This window comes from Plectropomus leopardus, chromosome 10, assembly GCF_026936395.1.
Source record: "Plectropomus leopardus strain MGB_pleo_1.0 chromosome 10, ASM2693639v1, whole genome shotgun sequence".
NCBI classification, from domain to species: domain Eukaryota; kingdom Metazoa; phylum Chordata; class Actinopteri; order Perciformes; family Serranidae; genus Plectropomus; species Plectropomus leopardus.
Window position 1 is genome coordinate 17403529 of NC_142185.1, and position 15932 is coordinate 17419460.

The 15932-nt window shown below is 40.2% G+C and overlaps 1 protein-coding gene across 1 annotated transcript in view; it reads left to right on the top strand.

The window, feature by feature from the left end:
- Positions 1-5911: 5911 nt before the first annotated feature.
- The window catches only part of myo10l3 (myosin X, like 3), a 72884-nt gene continuing 62863 nt past the window's right edge, over positions 5912-15932 (top strand). Inside the window, exon 1 of the mRNA XM_042494647.2 lies at positions 5912-6198. Coding sequence (XP_042350581.2) covers positions 6178-6198 — 21 coding nt within the window. The 5' untranslated portion in view covers positions 5912-6177. The remainder of the gene's footprint in view (positions 6199-15932) is intronic.

The window sequence follows — 15932 nt, forward strand, 5'->3', positions numbered from 1 at the left end:
ATACATGGATGGGTACTTTTTACATAATCAGACCACCTACAGTTAAGTGATTATCATGGTCTCGTTGTGACTAACAGCTCATGGCTGTGTAGACACCAATCAAACAGTCACTCTTAGTCAGCAGGACGTCCATCACATGTGCTTCGGCCTCACGTATGCTCATTATTTGACGTGAAACTGCAAAAGGGTCCTCCATTCGACCTGAATGACTTTGCCTGAGGTCTTGTCTGCTAATGGGAGGGTCATCGCAGACTCTCTGTCTCCATTAGTCCTACAAATACACAGTTCCTCACTTGTCATGCTCTGTTTTCACGCTTAATCAGACATTTATATAATAGAGCCATTGATCTGAATTGGTCACATTACCCTCGCCTGGTACCTCGGTCGAAAGAGTCCATGAAAAACACGATCTTTTATGCATGGGATATATCCACTATCTGGCTCTGTTTGTTGGCTCTGCTGCATTGTGGCCATTCAGACCATTTCTGGAGCCACAGATCTTTCCACAAATGTACCACACGCTGTAAGAGCAGGAAGTGGAGGCAAAGATTGTACTGTCGATCTGTGTGAGTGCTGCCTTAAGGCTCTTCATTTTACAGCCTGTAAATTACAACACTTGAGAGCTTTTAAAAACATTTTATATCCCTTACAAATCCAATCGTATTCTTTTCACTGAAAATATAAGAATGAGACCTCCTAGTTGCCTTGGACACTCATGTAGTGTGAAGGCCTGGTAGCTATCTTCCATTATGAAAGCACATCTGCTTTTGTCAGTCTGTGGTATGCTTAGTGTCTCCTTCAGTATTTTTTCAACCATATTGAAAGCCTTTAATGCAAAATTTACATTGCTACCTTCGTAATTTATGTTATTAGCTTTGGAAATATTATATATCCGTCAATGCATTATCCTTTAGAGAGGTCATTCTTAAGCACTGTTAGGGAATGCTTTGTTTTTGAAATGTTTACTGCCTACATTGTATTTACTGTATGTCACATCTCTGAAAATAATGAAAACTATAAATCTCAAAAAAGAAAAGAAAAGAAAGCTTTAAATGCCTTTTTCAAATACCTCCCAGAGCCTAATATGTTGATAGGCTGTAGATAAGAAGACAGATTAAAGGTGAGTGGAGTGACAGTATTTGTTTCAGTCAAGGCTGGAGTCAAATTAGAGGGATTCTAAATATTTTCAGTGTTTCTGGCTCTTAAATAATTTAATGGGAGCAAATTTTCATCTATAAAATGTGGCACCATTATCCTGCTGCAGTTGTCCATCACTGTCTATAGATATTAAATCCTCTACAAAACTTAAAAAAATGCACACTACACCTGCACAGTTGATCTCCTCAAAGGCCCAAACCAGCATATGCTGACCCATTGAGACCGTAGCAGGGGTCAAGAACAGCAGGATCCCCATCCCCTCCCCCGATCCCTCTGGGGATCTTGGTGGACCAAATGGATGTTTTGTGCTTGTGCTCTTTGTCCTCTCAGGTAGAGTAAAAAAAATGCTTCCTCTAAATTTACTCTCTGCCTGCTGCAGTTTAAAATTGAGGGGCTGTATTGGTGACTCACTCAAAAAGCAGTTCTTTCACTATTGTTTGGTTTTGGCAAATGTAAAATGGGTCATACAGTCAGTGCAATGCTGAATATCCTCTGCTTACCACCTTGGCTACACTCAGTCTGAGCTGGTATTCAGCCCGATTTTATGATTAAGGTCAATCACCTGAGACATGATGTGAACTGTTCCTGCACAAAGTTTCTTCCGTCATCAGAACACAATCTCTAATACATACAAATATAACCTGCAACAAATCTTGATGCAGCGGTTCAAATGATATCTGATGAAAATCCAAAAATAAGTGAAACTTGCAGTTAGTGAGAAAAGAGAATGTGTCTGGTGTGGACAGTATCCTGTTTGTGCTGCCACAGTCAGAAGGTCTCTGAGTGGTAAAGCTTTGGCAAAAGGATTGTTCAGCTTTATTTTACTAAAGTGCTTACAGGAACATAAAACAATGATTGTGTTGTTCTACTCCAAACTCATAATCAGGAATTACTGATTCACTGCATTAAACTCATACCGACAAAAAGACGTGAACTATACATCCTTATATGGTCTTAAAAATTGTAAGAGCTAGAAATCCATAGTTATTACTCATCATCCTAACTTAAATCCTACCTTACATTTGATTAAATATGTAAGTATAAAGGCAAGACTTCCAAAAGAACCTTGAGTTCACCCAGAGTTCACCTTCACATTAATAATTCAAGGACAAAATGAGGAGCATTTGCAAGATTTAGCAATTGGTTTTTGGGTCTGTGTAAGTTACATTTACTGTAGTGTTAACCTATTATTAATGGAGAGCAGCAAGAATGAGTCCTAAAACACAGAAATGAGTTAGCATTTTTGAACTTGTGGTTCTCTCATCTTGGGGTCAATTTACTTAGATGCCTGAAATAAGGTCTGTGGTTAATTCCAGCTTTGGAAATTTCCACATTTTATTCTGTGTCAAAAAATATGTCACCAAAGACCTCACTCATGCATTCTAAAAATGTATGTCTTTAAAAAGGCAGTTGCTAACAAGTGGCTAAATGCGTAGCTACAGTTGCATGACTTCAAAGTCAATGACTTTAAAGTCAATTACTCCTGGCAATTGCATTTATGCTTCAAAAATCATAAAAGTGGTGTTCATTTGGCCTTATCTTGATCTAACTGATCTTACTTTTGCCACAGACCTTATTCTCTGCAAGAAACCAAAATCCAAAGGGAAAATAGTGTTTTTTTGTCAAGGGAACTGGGGCAAAGCTGACTTCTGGGAGTAATCCCTGCAACAATACATCTATACTTCTACAAAACTGCAATACCACATTTAAGAAGAGAATGCATAAGTTTAAAACAAAAGAAAAGAGTCAAACATGTTTTTGCATTTTTCTTTTATGGGAGGGCAACATGCAGCAAAGCCACGAGGAACCGGCTTGTGGAGCTTTAAAAACAACATTATCAAATGAGATTCAGAGACTTGAGTTCTGTCTCTTTATTAGCTGACACACAGTCAACACTGATTACATAACAGACACAATTTGCCAGACTGGATCTCTTGCATGACTATTGCATATAGATTAGTTTGTGTCTGTATCCACTGTCAGTCACAGGTCATGAGTGGATAGCTGATCTTACTGGCATAAGGTCGCAGATTAAAAAGCTTGTATTTCCTCTCTGAAGCTTAAAAGACAAGACTCCATCTGGTGACTGTGGCGAAAATATCCAATAACAATGAATTTCTGTTTAGTTTGCCAGCCTGTGCACAACCATCTACATGCCCTAAAGGCTATTGTTTGCTTCTGTGGAAACACTCACTGGAGTATAGGCCTACTGAAGGTAGGCTAATTATTATTTTAAAAGGGAGAGAGCTGAACTTGTAGCACGCTTTAAAGATGCAGCCTAATTCAATTTTTTATTTGTCTTTAGGCTTTGATAGTTGCATTTCCAGGTAGGTTTTGGTATTGGAGCCTGAGCTCTCTCACACACACGCAGCTATTCTCCACACAGTTGATGTGTTAGCCGACATCCTGAGCTAACTGCAGCTAATGCTGAGTCTTCATCGGCTGCTTAGGGTCAACAAATACAAACTGCACAACCCAACCAGCAGTATAATTAGCTGAAATAATGCATGTGAAATTCAGCCATCTTCACCCATCTATGGTGAGTCCAATCTTTGCTTACTATCTAGCTCTTGTTTGTTCTCTAGAAATTTGCTGGCTCATTAGCATGCTATGCGTCAACTCTCTTTACCAACCATCTTTTCCCCTGTTTTTTTGTGTTTAATATTGTACATTAGGCCTTTCTGGGCTGGTGAAACTACTTTTTTTGTTTTTATGTGTCACTCCGCCACAAGACTCAAAAATACAATTCATGTGTGAGCCTGAAAACCAAATGTATGAGTTAAAGGTTAAAGGTTAAAGTTACAAGCTAACGGCTGCAGAGCTGACCAAACATTTTTCAGTTGGTTTTTGGAGTTGTTTAGGTCACTGTTGTCAGATGGTATGAATTTACACCCATAATAAAATACAATTAACAACTAATACCTAAAAGGTGTCTTATCACTAGCCAGTCAATTTGTATAACTTGCATGTTACAAAAGAAAATATGCTGTGTTAGCATTAGCAATGTTATGGCACTGATCTAAGTACTGGGAATATTAAAAGTTGGGTATTGTTTGAAATGTCTGAGAACTGGTGCCAGTTCCACCTGTGTTTTGGTACTGATAGCTAAACTATGCCTTTTTTTCAATACCTCAAATGTAGGAATACAAAACATTTTTAAGTCAAACCAAGGGCAGGTTTCATTGCAACAGAAAATTGACAAAAGAGTGACAAACACTTAATTTCCTGCATTCTGGTATTTTTTGTGCACCAATTTGTGCATTTTCTGCATCAATTTATGAATTAATTGTCTGTAATTTTGACAACACGAAAGTCCTCTGCTACTTGTTTCGATCGCATGTTCTAAATATCGTGGGGAACGTGTCCCCTGCGTCAAACTCAAATGTGCCAGTCTTAACCTTTTTCTCAAAGAAGTAGTACGAAGTATTTTCCTAAAAGACAATGTATAGACTCAAGTAAGCCCTCTAAATCATCTCTTATGAACCACCAGAAGTGTATGGTGGTTTATTTTTCAGCCATCTGCCTGTATATTCTTATTTTCTTCAGTGTTTGGGATGTTTTTGGGCATGTATTTCCTCAGTGCTCAGGTGGGGTCTCCATTAGGTGCCAGACCATAAGCAGCATGCATCCAAAAGACACAGCGCCAAAAATGCAAATATTGTGAGGTGAAATGCCAGACAAAAGCATACAGACAATAGGCTTACTGACAGTCCTGCATCCCAGCTGGCCACCAATTGACAGTGATATTTGGTTTATGCCAATGTCAATTGATGCAGAATACTGACGACAGGTGATTTTGATATTTGTTGGTTTTAAGATGTGTGACCAAAATCCAATGTCTTCCAAATGCCTCATAACAATGTCGTCTTGATGTAGAATACTGACATTTAATTAAAGGTGTGGAGAACAAACCCCAGCATCTGCAAAACATCATGATGCAATGTCCACACAAAGTGAAAATCTAATGTTGTTAGACATTTAAAATATCGTTAACCCCATTTTCACTCCAACCATAAATTAATGTCTATCTGACTTAAGAGTCCAATGTGTTTCTGGTGTCATTTTGATGTCTGGTGCCAGCATAATACCTTAACACAAAATCAGCCATATGCAAACCTTTATTAAACACAATAGTATTTTGTTAAAATCTGGATATCTGATCAAAGAGGAGTACAAATCTGTTACCAAGAATTTAAAGCACCAGTTCAGTACTTTTAAATTTAATATACTCAGATGCTGGAGATGCATTGAGTAGCTACAATACCCCAGCCAGTGTCTCATCTACTGGACAATTCTGTCAGTATCACAAAGCATAATGCCCTACACAAAAACAACACAGTGCACGTCCTGAGACCCACATCATTTGGTAAACAATCACTGACTAAAACAAAGCCGGCTTGCTCCCCCTGTTTTCCGTTTTCCTCTTCCTTCTCAGTTTAATTTTTCCCAAAGGAGGAAGTCCAAACTATGATTCTTTGTATCCTCAGTCAAGTACAGTATATACATAGTGTATAACTGGGTAAATTTTGTGTGCAAAAGAAATTAACCTGCAACAATTGCTCCTTTTGTACTCATATTCCTGCCTTAATTATAAAGTGTAAATGTGCTTGTGTGTTGAATAACGCAGGGGAAACGTGCACATCCTTTAAAACCATCAGAGCCTTTGTAGGAAGGGACACAAAGAGGGCGTATGCTGAGGGGAGGTCTGTGACCCTGCAGGCTCCGCCTCTCTGCATAATGTGCCGGCTTCATTGAAACGACCAGACAGCAGAAACACAGCGCAGCCCCACAGAGGCTCCACGGGACAGCCAACAAACGGAGAAGAAAACTCTGCAGTGCAAGAAAACAGAAGTGCAAAAATGACTCGGGTGTTTTGAGCGAGGGGACAGAAAGAAGAACTTTTCTTTATCCTGACGACGCGGATGGAAATCATTCAGGAATACAGCTTCCTCTCCTCCTCAACCGTGGTACCCTGAACTCAGACTACAAAGGGACGTGAGCTTTTGGCTCTGGTTCAAAATGGATACATTCTTTTTAGAGGTGAGTTAAAATTACTTTCTTCATCTAAACACTGTTTTCCTAATCGCTCTAAACTTTCAAAGTGACTCCTTAATTAAATTGGCACCACGACGGTCTTTGTTTTTGTTTTTACTCTGTTGTGTTGTGCGCGTGCCTGAGTCTGGCTGTTTCAGTTGTAGCTTCTGTGAAGTGTTAGTGAATTTACCACCAAAAAACACCACTTTTTGACATGCAGTCTGCCAAAAAACAAAACAAAACAAAACAAGCAAAAAGAAAGAAAGAAAAATGAGTAATAATAATAGTGATAAGAATTGTAATAATAATAATAATAATAATAATAATAATAACAATAATGATAATAATATATCTCATTTTATGTAATTTCTAATACAGAATGCAGCTGTTGTGGAACATGTAAAGTCCCAACAAGCCTGGGTTAGCCTACATTTTAAAAAAATAATTTAAAGCACCACATATTATTAAGAGGTATTAAGAGTTTTTACTTAAAGGGCATTTTAGTGGCAAATATTAAGAAAGAAGAAAAAAAAAGGAAATCAGTTGTGGCCTTGGTTATTTTTAAGGACACTATCTCTTTGAATGAATGAAAAAAATCTCTTCAATTCTGCCTCAATAATTTCATTAATGGCAAAGCAACGGCAAACGGGACTTATGTGACAGCATCTCGGCCATTATCTTTTCTACCTTAATGTTATTTAACTTTAGAGAGAATCCAGTGCCCGTAAAAGCTGAGTGTGCCCATGGACAGTAGGTTAGATGTGTCATCTGCAGACCAGCCCAGACACTGACACACTCTCACACAGAGGCTGTGTAGAGACAGGTTATAGGTCTGATTTGTCATCCTCCTCTGAGTCAGAGGAGGGCACACACACACACACGCTCATAGAGAGAGAGAGAGAGTGTGTGTGTGTTGGTGATATGAGTCTCCTCCTCTCATTAACTCACCTCCTGTATCTCCACCAGCGGCATCAGCAGTACTTGACCCTCAGTGATGAGCTGTGTTGTGACTCGCTGTAGGCACTCGTAGGTGACTCCTGGACCACAGTAGCTCCACGCTCTTACAATCTCCTCTCCAAAACCTTTGCAGGGTTCAACGTTCTAACTTCTGCATATCATTACTTTGTCAGTGTTTTTATTTAATAAATGTACACAAATAGCTTTAAACAGATGTTTTGGGCATAATATTAAACAAACTAATATCATACACAGATTTACATGACAGATTCCTGATTGACAAAAGCTATGTTAAACATGGGAAAAATTAAATTAATTGCATTAACTTTTTTACTAAATACATTTAATATTGCGCATTCAGTACTTCATGAAAGAAAGTGATTTGTAAACTTAAAAAAAGTCATTATCACAGTGTCCAACTGTGAGTTTAGAAACTAGTGGTCTAATAGTGTTTGTTTTGGCCGTACAAGAATGGGGAAATGACTGAATTCTTGTCATTTCTTGGCAAGAAAGTGGTTAGACTGAGTAATATTTCTTTGTAAAATGCCATCTCCCCAGTCTAAAACTAACAGCACCGCCCTTCAAAAACCCATATAAACTTCAGTTTTCAATATTATGTTGCATAAACCAGCTCTGTAGCGAACAGATTGAGGTGAGCTGGATTTTGGGTCATAATCTGATTTTATTAGAGTGATATGCTGTCCAGAGGAAGGATATCATTTCAGCTCAGCTCAGCAGAGATCATTGTTATTATTTGGTGTGTGTCCTTCGTCCTGAACCAACTGTGAGAGATTTCCCCAAAGATTTCTATCAGTTCATTCAGCCTGCATTTGCTTCTTTCTTTCAAATGTGGTTATTCTGTGTATTGCTTCTCATCCTGCTGTATAACCAAAAGTGCTTTCTTTTGTATTGACTGACAGACAGTTTCAGCATGTAATTTGGTTAAAATGTTTAAATGTTTTTTTGGATGCAGTTAAACTGACACTGAGTTCGAAGCAAACTCTATCTCTGACACTGATAATCAATGAGCAGCAATAATACAAAAAACATCAAAACAGGTATTTCTGGTGTTTTTTCTTTTCATTAAAAAAAAACAACAAGAAAAGCAGAATTAAGGGAATGAACTGTCCTGTTTTTGTTTTAAATGACTTTTGGGTCATGGAAAAAAAACAGCATCCTGAAGTCCTCAGTGCGACCAGTGTGGATTTAATTAAGCGGGAACTTTGGAAGTGAAGTAAGACAAGGATTAAACTCCACTCAGTGAAAACAAGTGCAGCAAGATAAATCTTGGGCATGATTCATCGCTGTGCATCCAGTGAATCAGTCAGTCTGACAGATAACATCATGTCAATACATGAATGATATTACTGTCTATTTAAGCTTTTGTAAATAACTGAATCTTTAAGTCTGAGGAGATCAGGTTCATTGAAATGAATACTGATCAGTGTTTTATGGAGTGTCAGTTTCAAGATGTAATCCAGAGTCAGCTTTCCTTTGCACATCACTGATGATGATGGTGAAGGTGATGAGGGGGTGAGAGGTAGCAGCAGAGTATGAGGGAGTGGCAGGTACAAGGGTGTGTGCTCAGAGGTTTATCCTGAAAGCCCATCCTGTCCATCAGCGTCTTTTCCTCTCAGGAGCTGACGCAACGCTGTAAAACCCTCAGCGACACTGCCTCGACTCCACACCCAATCCGTCCGCTGAATGGATGTGACCTACTAAACACACACAGATACCTGGAGTGTGCCAGAGATATTGTCCGCGCTCTAACTTCTGTCAGTCAGGTTATCTCAGACTTTAAAATGTCAGAAAATCTCTTTTATATATCCTCACATCTGTGGCTTTTTTAAAATCTATGTTCAAACATAGAACCCCTGAGATATTTTACGTCTTTGTCAAGCATCCTGTTGACGAAGCTGAATCCCAACTATGTGCATTTCTAAACTTGGTAATCAGTTCCTTTATAGCAGCAGCTGCTACACACTGTAAAGCCACGCGAGGACCTCTCCACACCCGTTAACTCCTTCCCTGCATTACAAACCAAATTCCTTTCTCTTTAAGATACTCTGACAGAGGGAATCCCAGATTCCCAGCCCTGACCCCTGAAATTCCCAGTCATGGCCAGCCTGTCATCCATGCATTGTAGAGCTGTGGTGACAAGGCTTTCGGTTTCACACCACCATCACCGCCCCACACACACACAGACGGACACATTCTCCCCATCCCGAACATCCTTCACAGCCCTATGTGCTGTTTATGTCTGGGTCTTTGAAGCTGGAGCCGGGGGGCGGCATGCTCGGTAAGCATTCTGTGTTGGAACGGGTAATGTGAGAAAGGCCAACCTTCACCGGAGGGTGGACTATTTTTCTACTCAGGGTCTTTTCTACCCAGTTGTCACTTCCTCCAGCTGCCACTTTAGAGAGCTGAGAGTCTGAGATCATTGCTCCTCACTTCCAGCCATGCAGACGGCTGATGGAGTACGGAAGGAAATCAGGATGTAACATTAGGATGTAAGGAAGGAAGGAAAGTATAAAAATGGCTAATGGATCCTGCATTCCTTTGATTTTTTTTTTGTCTCAGCTTGTAATTAAACTTGAAGTGGGTATTGTGTGCACTGTGCAGTATCCCATTAAAGGAGGGGACTTCCAAACAATGCAGACTGTGTTGAAGTTGTGGTATTTAACTGCGCCGCTTGTTTACGAACAAACAGATTATTAAGGTAGCTGTTTACGTGTGCGTCAGCAGAACTGCTGCAGCTTGGTACAGTTCGGAGGTGGTTTAATCTGTCACAAGAACTAATTACCAACAGGCATTGTCTGACCACACACCAAATAACATGGATAATCCTTTCTCATAATGACACAGTTGCCTGGTGTTAGGGGAGGCGGTTTAGGTTTGGAAACCACCTCTCATAAGGAAAATGTGTAATTTGATTCATTTGAGTTTCACTTTTAACATAGATAGTTTTCTACATTTTAAGTCTGTTTAAATCTAGAACCAACAGCTTGATAATAGTCTGAATCTAGCCTTTTTTCACCTCACTAGCTCTCGTGTTTGCATTTCTTGTATCTCTATCAGTAACCTGACCCCTGTCTATCAGCGAGCTGACCGTCACATGGGGAGCTCAGTGCTGTGATAACCTCCTGCTGACACCATGCTGTTGACTTTAGCTTTAACCTGCTACATCACCAAACTGTTCAGACAAAGCGGTCTGTCTATTCGTGGTGATAAAAGAATAGGACATCTTCACCTTTCCACAGTTTGTTCATGAATAACAAATAAATGCAGCACAGGAGCTTGTCATCCCATCTATGAGCTAATGATGATGGACAAACAGTTACTGCAGGGCGTGAGGTCTCTGGTATGGCTGCTTGTCCACCCATAACTAGTAACCATTAAGAAATAGTCTGAACCTTTAAGAAATATGCTTTTCTTGCTGATAGTTTGACAAAATAATTGATACCACCCTCAATTTTTTCTAACAAACGTGGCTATGGCCTTGCAGTTAGCGTATCTTAGCATAAAGACTGGGAACCTTGTTGAACACATTTTTATCATGAAGGCAAAAGATTAATAACTATCTTCTCATTTAACTCGAGCAGAAGATGAATTGGTGCATTTCCTAAATTGTTCCTTTAATAGGTGACCTTCAGTGACATTTAGCCTGATGCTGGTTTGCAAACCCATTAGTTCCACTACCTCCTGTCTCTTATAGTGTTCAACTTAAAAACATCACATCATATTCACACAAAAATAATAATGTTCAGTCTAACACCCATCCTTCCTGCTCCTCCTGTGTGTGTCTGTGTGTGTATGTGTGTGTGTGTGTGTGTGTCCCTGTCACGGCAGTCCTGGGTGTGCCATTCTCTGAAATATAAATCACCTTAGGGCACTAGGGTGAATCGCTTATTTTGCGAAAGACAACTTCCTCAAACTTGCTCTGTCTGTGAACTTCAAAGGAAATGAAGAAATCATTGTACAGTTTTGTCTAGACTTTTAACAAGGACATGCAGGAGTGCAAGTGGCACAAAAACAACTATTTTGAACAGGGAGCTGTTTATTTTGATTTTGAATCCAGCTCATAAACATGTTGGCATTGATTAAAGGAATAGTTTGACATTTAGGACAGTATGCTTTTTTGCTGTGAGTTAAATGAGAAGATCAGTAGCCTACTACTCTTATGCAGCGGGGTTGTGGAGGTTAGGGTGTACCTGCTTCTTTCTCTGGCCATTTATAATATACCCATCTATCCAAAAAGCTATTGGATTGTTTAGGCAACTTCCTCCTCAGTAATCTACTCCTCTACCTAGTACTACACCCACCTCATCAATTATCCCTACGCCACTGCACTTATCATCAACATGTAGCTGAGGCTAAGAGTTAGCTTATCTTAGCACGATTGGAGACTGTGGATGGTCACCCATTGATTTGGGGACACCCATTTTGAAGCCTTGAGTTTTGCATTTTGGCCAACGCCATCTTGGTTTTTCAGAGCCAGATGTGAACATATTTGGACAAGAGCTGTGGGGGAGCGAGGGGTGGATCTGACTGAGAGCACTTAGCAGAAAGCCTGTTGCTCAGAGCGGCCAAGCCTTTAATTATATGTAAATGTAAGCCTTAATAAAATGTAAACAAGTGAGTTACATACAGTTGTCATGAATGTTGAAATTGCTATAGAGACCAAAACTGTTTTTTGTACCAGACTGTAAACATGTCTATTTCTGCTGTGAAGTTTGGCATACTAACGGGGGTCTATGGGGATTAACCCACTTTTGGAGCCAGCCTCAAGTGGCACTTCCACACTGGCTTCAATGTTCAGCTTCAGATGTTGCCACTTGCTGGAAACAAGGGAATAAAGATTGCATGGCTTTGTCTAGAGTTGAAAAAAAAAAATCCAATAATGGCTCTAAAGCTCACTAATCAACATGTTATGTCTCACTTGTTTAGCTTCTTGTTAAGCTAAGCTAATTGGTTGCTGGCTCCAGCCTCATTTTTAGCATACAGACATAAGAGATTAATCAATTTTCTCTTTTAACTCTCAGGAAGAAAGTGAATAGAAGTATCTCTCAAAATGCTGAACTATTCTTTTCACATCTGAAGAAGCTTCTGAATGATAAGTTGTTCATATTTTAAGCTGTTATTGCTATAGGTGTCTGTGTTTAGTGTGCTTTTCCTGTCTCTTCTTCGTGTCTTAATAACATTTTCAGTAACAACCTTGTTCATCTACAGCAGGAGGATGTAGGCTGTAAACCAGATCAATTCCACCACTCCACTTTTTTTTTTTTTTACCAGATTAGTGTGCAGTGTATTTGTGCAAAGAAAATTAAAGTTGCTGTTCATGGGGCGTACCCCTCACAGAGTAAATGTCAGTTGGCCTTCACCTTGGCTGCCCTACCTGACAGACGCAGTGAGCTGGTAATGAGTGTAGCTTAAATCCTCATAGTTCAGAGGTCTCGTCTGGCAGCTTAATAACAACCAACCTGTGATTACTGCTCCCAGGCCAGATGTTGACTTTCCTTTTTTAGCCCCCTATGATTACTGTGCACAGAGGCAGCCTATTATGGGATGGAATATGTCTATACACACTTGCCTGTATAGCCTATTACATTTTCCTATGTGTGTAAGTTAAACACATTGCAGCAACCACAGGGGAATATAGCAGAAGGTAAAAAAATATATATTCAAAAAACTGTAAAATTGTTGACTCCCTCATGATGAGGTTGGTGCTATGGTTGTAATTTCAGGACTAATTGCAGGAGGAACACCCTGCCGGGCCTAAATACACATCCCACGCTGCATGAGTCTTGACTGCCATGGCCTGAAGAGTGTAACTGGCACCTTAATGCTTAAAAGAAGCAAACAACACAGTGTGGCACAATCCACAGTCATGACCTGTCTGTTTTATTAGAGATGAGTGTGTGTGGTTTGGCCAGAGGTTGTTTGCAGCACGGTATGCTGAGATACTGAGACTTGCATGTGGAGGACTGTTTTCAAGACTCCACATTTATTTCTCCCTCTTGAACCCACCCTTCCTTCACATCCTCATCCTCACACAGAGGATAAAATACTCTCCACATTCCCCAATAAGAGAGAAAAGGTAGCAGTTTTTCTTCCAGCTGTTTCTGGAAGGAGGCAGCACTTCTTGTGTTGTTTGAACTGCTCTCAGAAGCCGCAAAATGTCATGCATATAGTACATAGTACTATATGCACATAGTATGACTAATACTTTTTTGGCACAGTTACATCATCCTTACCATCACTGCTCCTGCCCTCCCTACCATTATAGATTATTTGTATAAATCATGAGCTTGAAGTGTGATACCTATATGTGCCTGTGCAGTTGGCAGTGCATCTCCTGTGAGTAGTTGGAAAGTTGGAAAGTGCTGTGAGAGTATTGAAAGTAGCTGCAATTTTTTCATCATTATCAACTAATCCTCCCACTTAGTTTTTTCAAGTAATATGCCCCTTAATACACAAAGATTGTGCTATTGGGCCACTACAAATTCCCTTCTTTACATGGTGTAATTGCATTTTTACACCAAGCCAAAAACATTGGCATTATTCTGCTCCAGTGTGTGATTTTTAGGTAGCATGCCAGTATCGCGGAATCAAAGGAGGGGTAATGGGCATGACATTTAACACAACAGCGTCAGCCTCTAGTGTGACATATAACATATGTATAGGCAGCGCTTTCTAAAAAATAACAAAGGCAAAACATGGCAATAACAGTCTTTTAATATCTCTGTTATATGGCGTCTGATCGTGTCCTCTGCTTGGAGGCCAAGGAGCTCTTGGACCTCATTGATGATTTACAAACCCTATTCTTCTTCTCTGAGTTAGCTGCTTGTTGCTTTTTAAGTCTCCTGCAATGAGTCTCTTCCATAACATGTCGTCAAACATCATCCCCGTCCTGCCCATGATCCTGTCCTGGTGGTTGTTCCATTTACATAGACCGGGATTCAGTGCTGTTACTACCTCTGTTGCTGGCTCAAAGATGGGACAACTCTGTCTCCCCATTCTCCAATCGTATACCGTTTTATTAAAAACGGCAATAATGGCAGTGAAAAGGGGGCTGTGGATTAATCACTTGGTTCTAAAATGTCAAAAAAAAAAATCTGAAGAAGTGGTTGAGGCTTGAAACAATCCCTTAAAAAAAAATCCCATAAAACTTTGTGATCACTTGCACTGTCTATCCAATGGTCTACAACCCCAAAATATTAATTTTACTATCACATAATACAACGCAAAAGCAAATTGTCATGTTAGAAATGCTTGAATGAGTGTTTCTTTGGTGTTTTCCTTAACTTAGGCCTAATCGATCAAACACTATAATTTAAGTGTGCAATACAACACATGCCCAAAATGAAAAATGGGAGGCTTCCCATGAGCTATAATGTTTAATCTGTGACAGTGTGAGGTCTGAGTGAAGGTAAAGAGCAGTGTAACAGGAGCCAGGTGCCCAGCAATGGCTCCACTCAACCTCAACAACCTGTAAACCCACTGGTCAGTGCCCCAGATGACTCACACAGTCAGACAGTCAGTCTCAGTCTGTGACAGTCCTGACTGAGCAGCATTCCTGAAATATCTCTGTGATTCCTGCTGTGTGACCCCATCACAGTCTACAGATGAGTACGGAGAGGGCTCGATATGTAGATGATAGACAGGAGGAGGAATGCCAGGTGGTTGTTTAGATATTCAAAGTCATGCAGCTTAGCTGACAATCCAATCAAACATACAGTAATCACATCATTTGTTGCCTCTTTGTCCCATCCTGGAACCCATTCTGTAGTCAGAAATCATAACCCTGAGCACAGGATCATACTGATACTTTGATCACTCTAGAACAGTAGAGGAAGGAAAATATGTCGACGCAGGATAAGGATGTAAAACAGGGTACTGTGCCAAGACTCTGTGGCACAGTGTCAAGTGCCCCTCTTCTTTCTTTTGTGCCCCTGAAGATTTAATCTGTTATGCAAATTCTTTTGGATATACTCATTAGTAACATGGCAGATCGGCAACATCAGATGATGATAGGGGGTGGTGCTTTTTAACCCCCGGACACACAGACAGGCAAACCAGAACAGACACACACACACACAAACACAGTACCAAACACATGCAGATACACACTCACACATACTTATTCACATATTTTCTTTACTTGCTGTTGTGACTCAAGTATGTTAATGAAAATAGCTTAAAAGACAGCGATGACAGCAAATTGCTGCTGTGTTGCATTTGATTTCCATTAACCCAGTGACACAGTTGCATTCATAACGTCATCATCGTCAGACCTACTGCTTTAACAAAAACAGTCTATGAATATGTAAATGAAGCACGGGTTAACTGGTGAAGCTGCTGCCTCGAGGTCATCCTGCTTTAAATCTGTTTATAGCTTCCTCAGCGGGGGGTCCAAGCAGCTCCTCTGAGTCAAGAACAATTGATGAACAGCAGCCTTTTTCCTTTCGCTCCCCCGCCATCACAGACTGGGGGAAGCCCTGTCCCCCAAGGGACTCCTCCTCCTCCATTAGCTAATTTCTGATCAGCTGCTCCCTCCATCATTAATTCATACATCTTCCAGCACAGATGCTGAAGGTTGCCTTTAATCATCTGATTTCTCCCCTCGGTCACACACACCCTGCCCTTCCCCGCCCTCACCCCATGCTGGCTGCGGGCACCAGCAGGCAGATGCTACAGTGGCAATGAGGAAACAAAGAAACGAGAAAATGTAAAAGGGGCACACTTGTATTAAATCACTGGTATTTAATTTATTCTATATACTG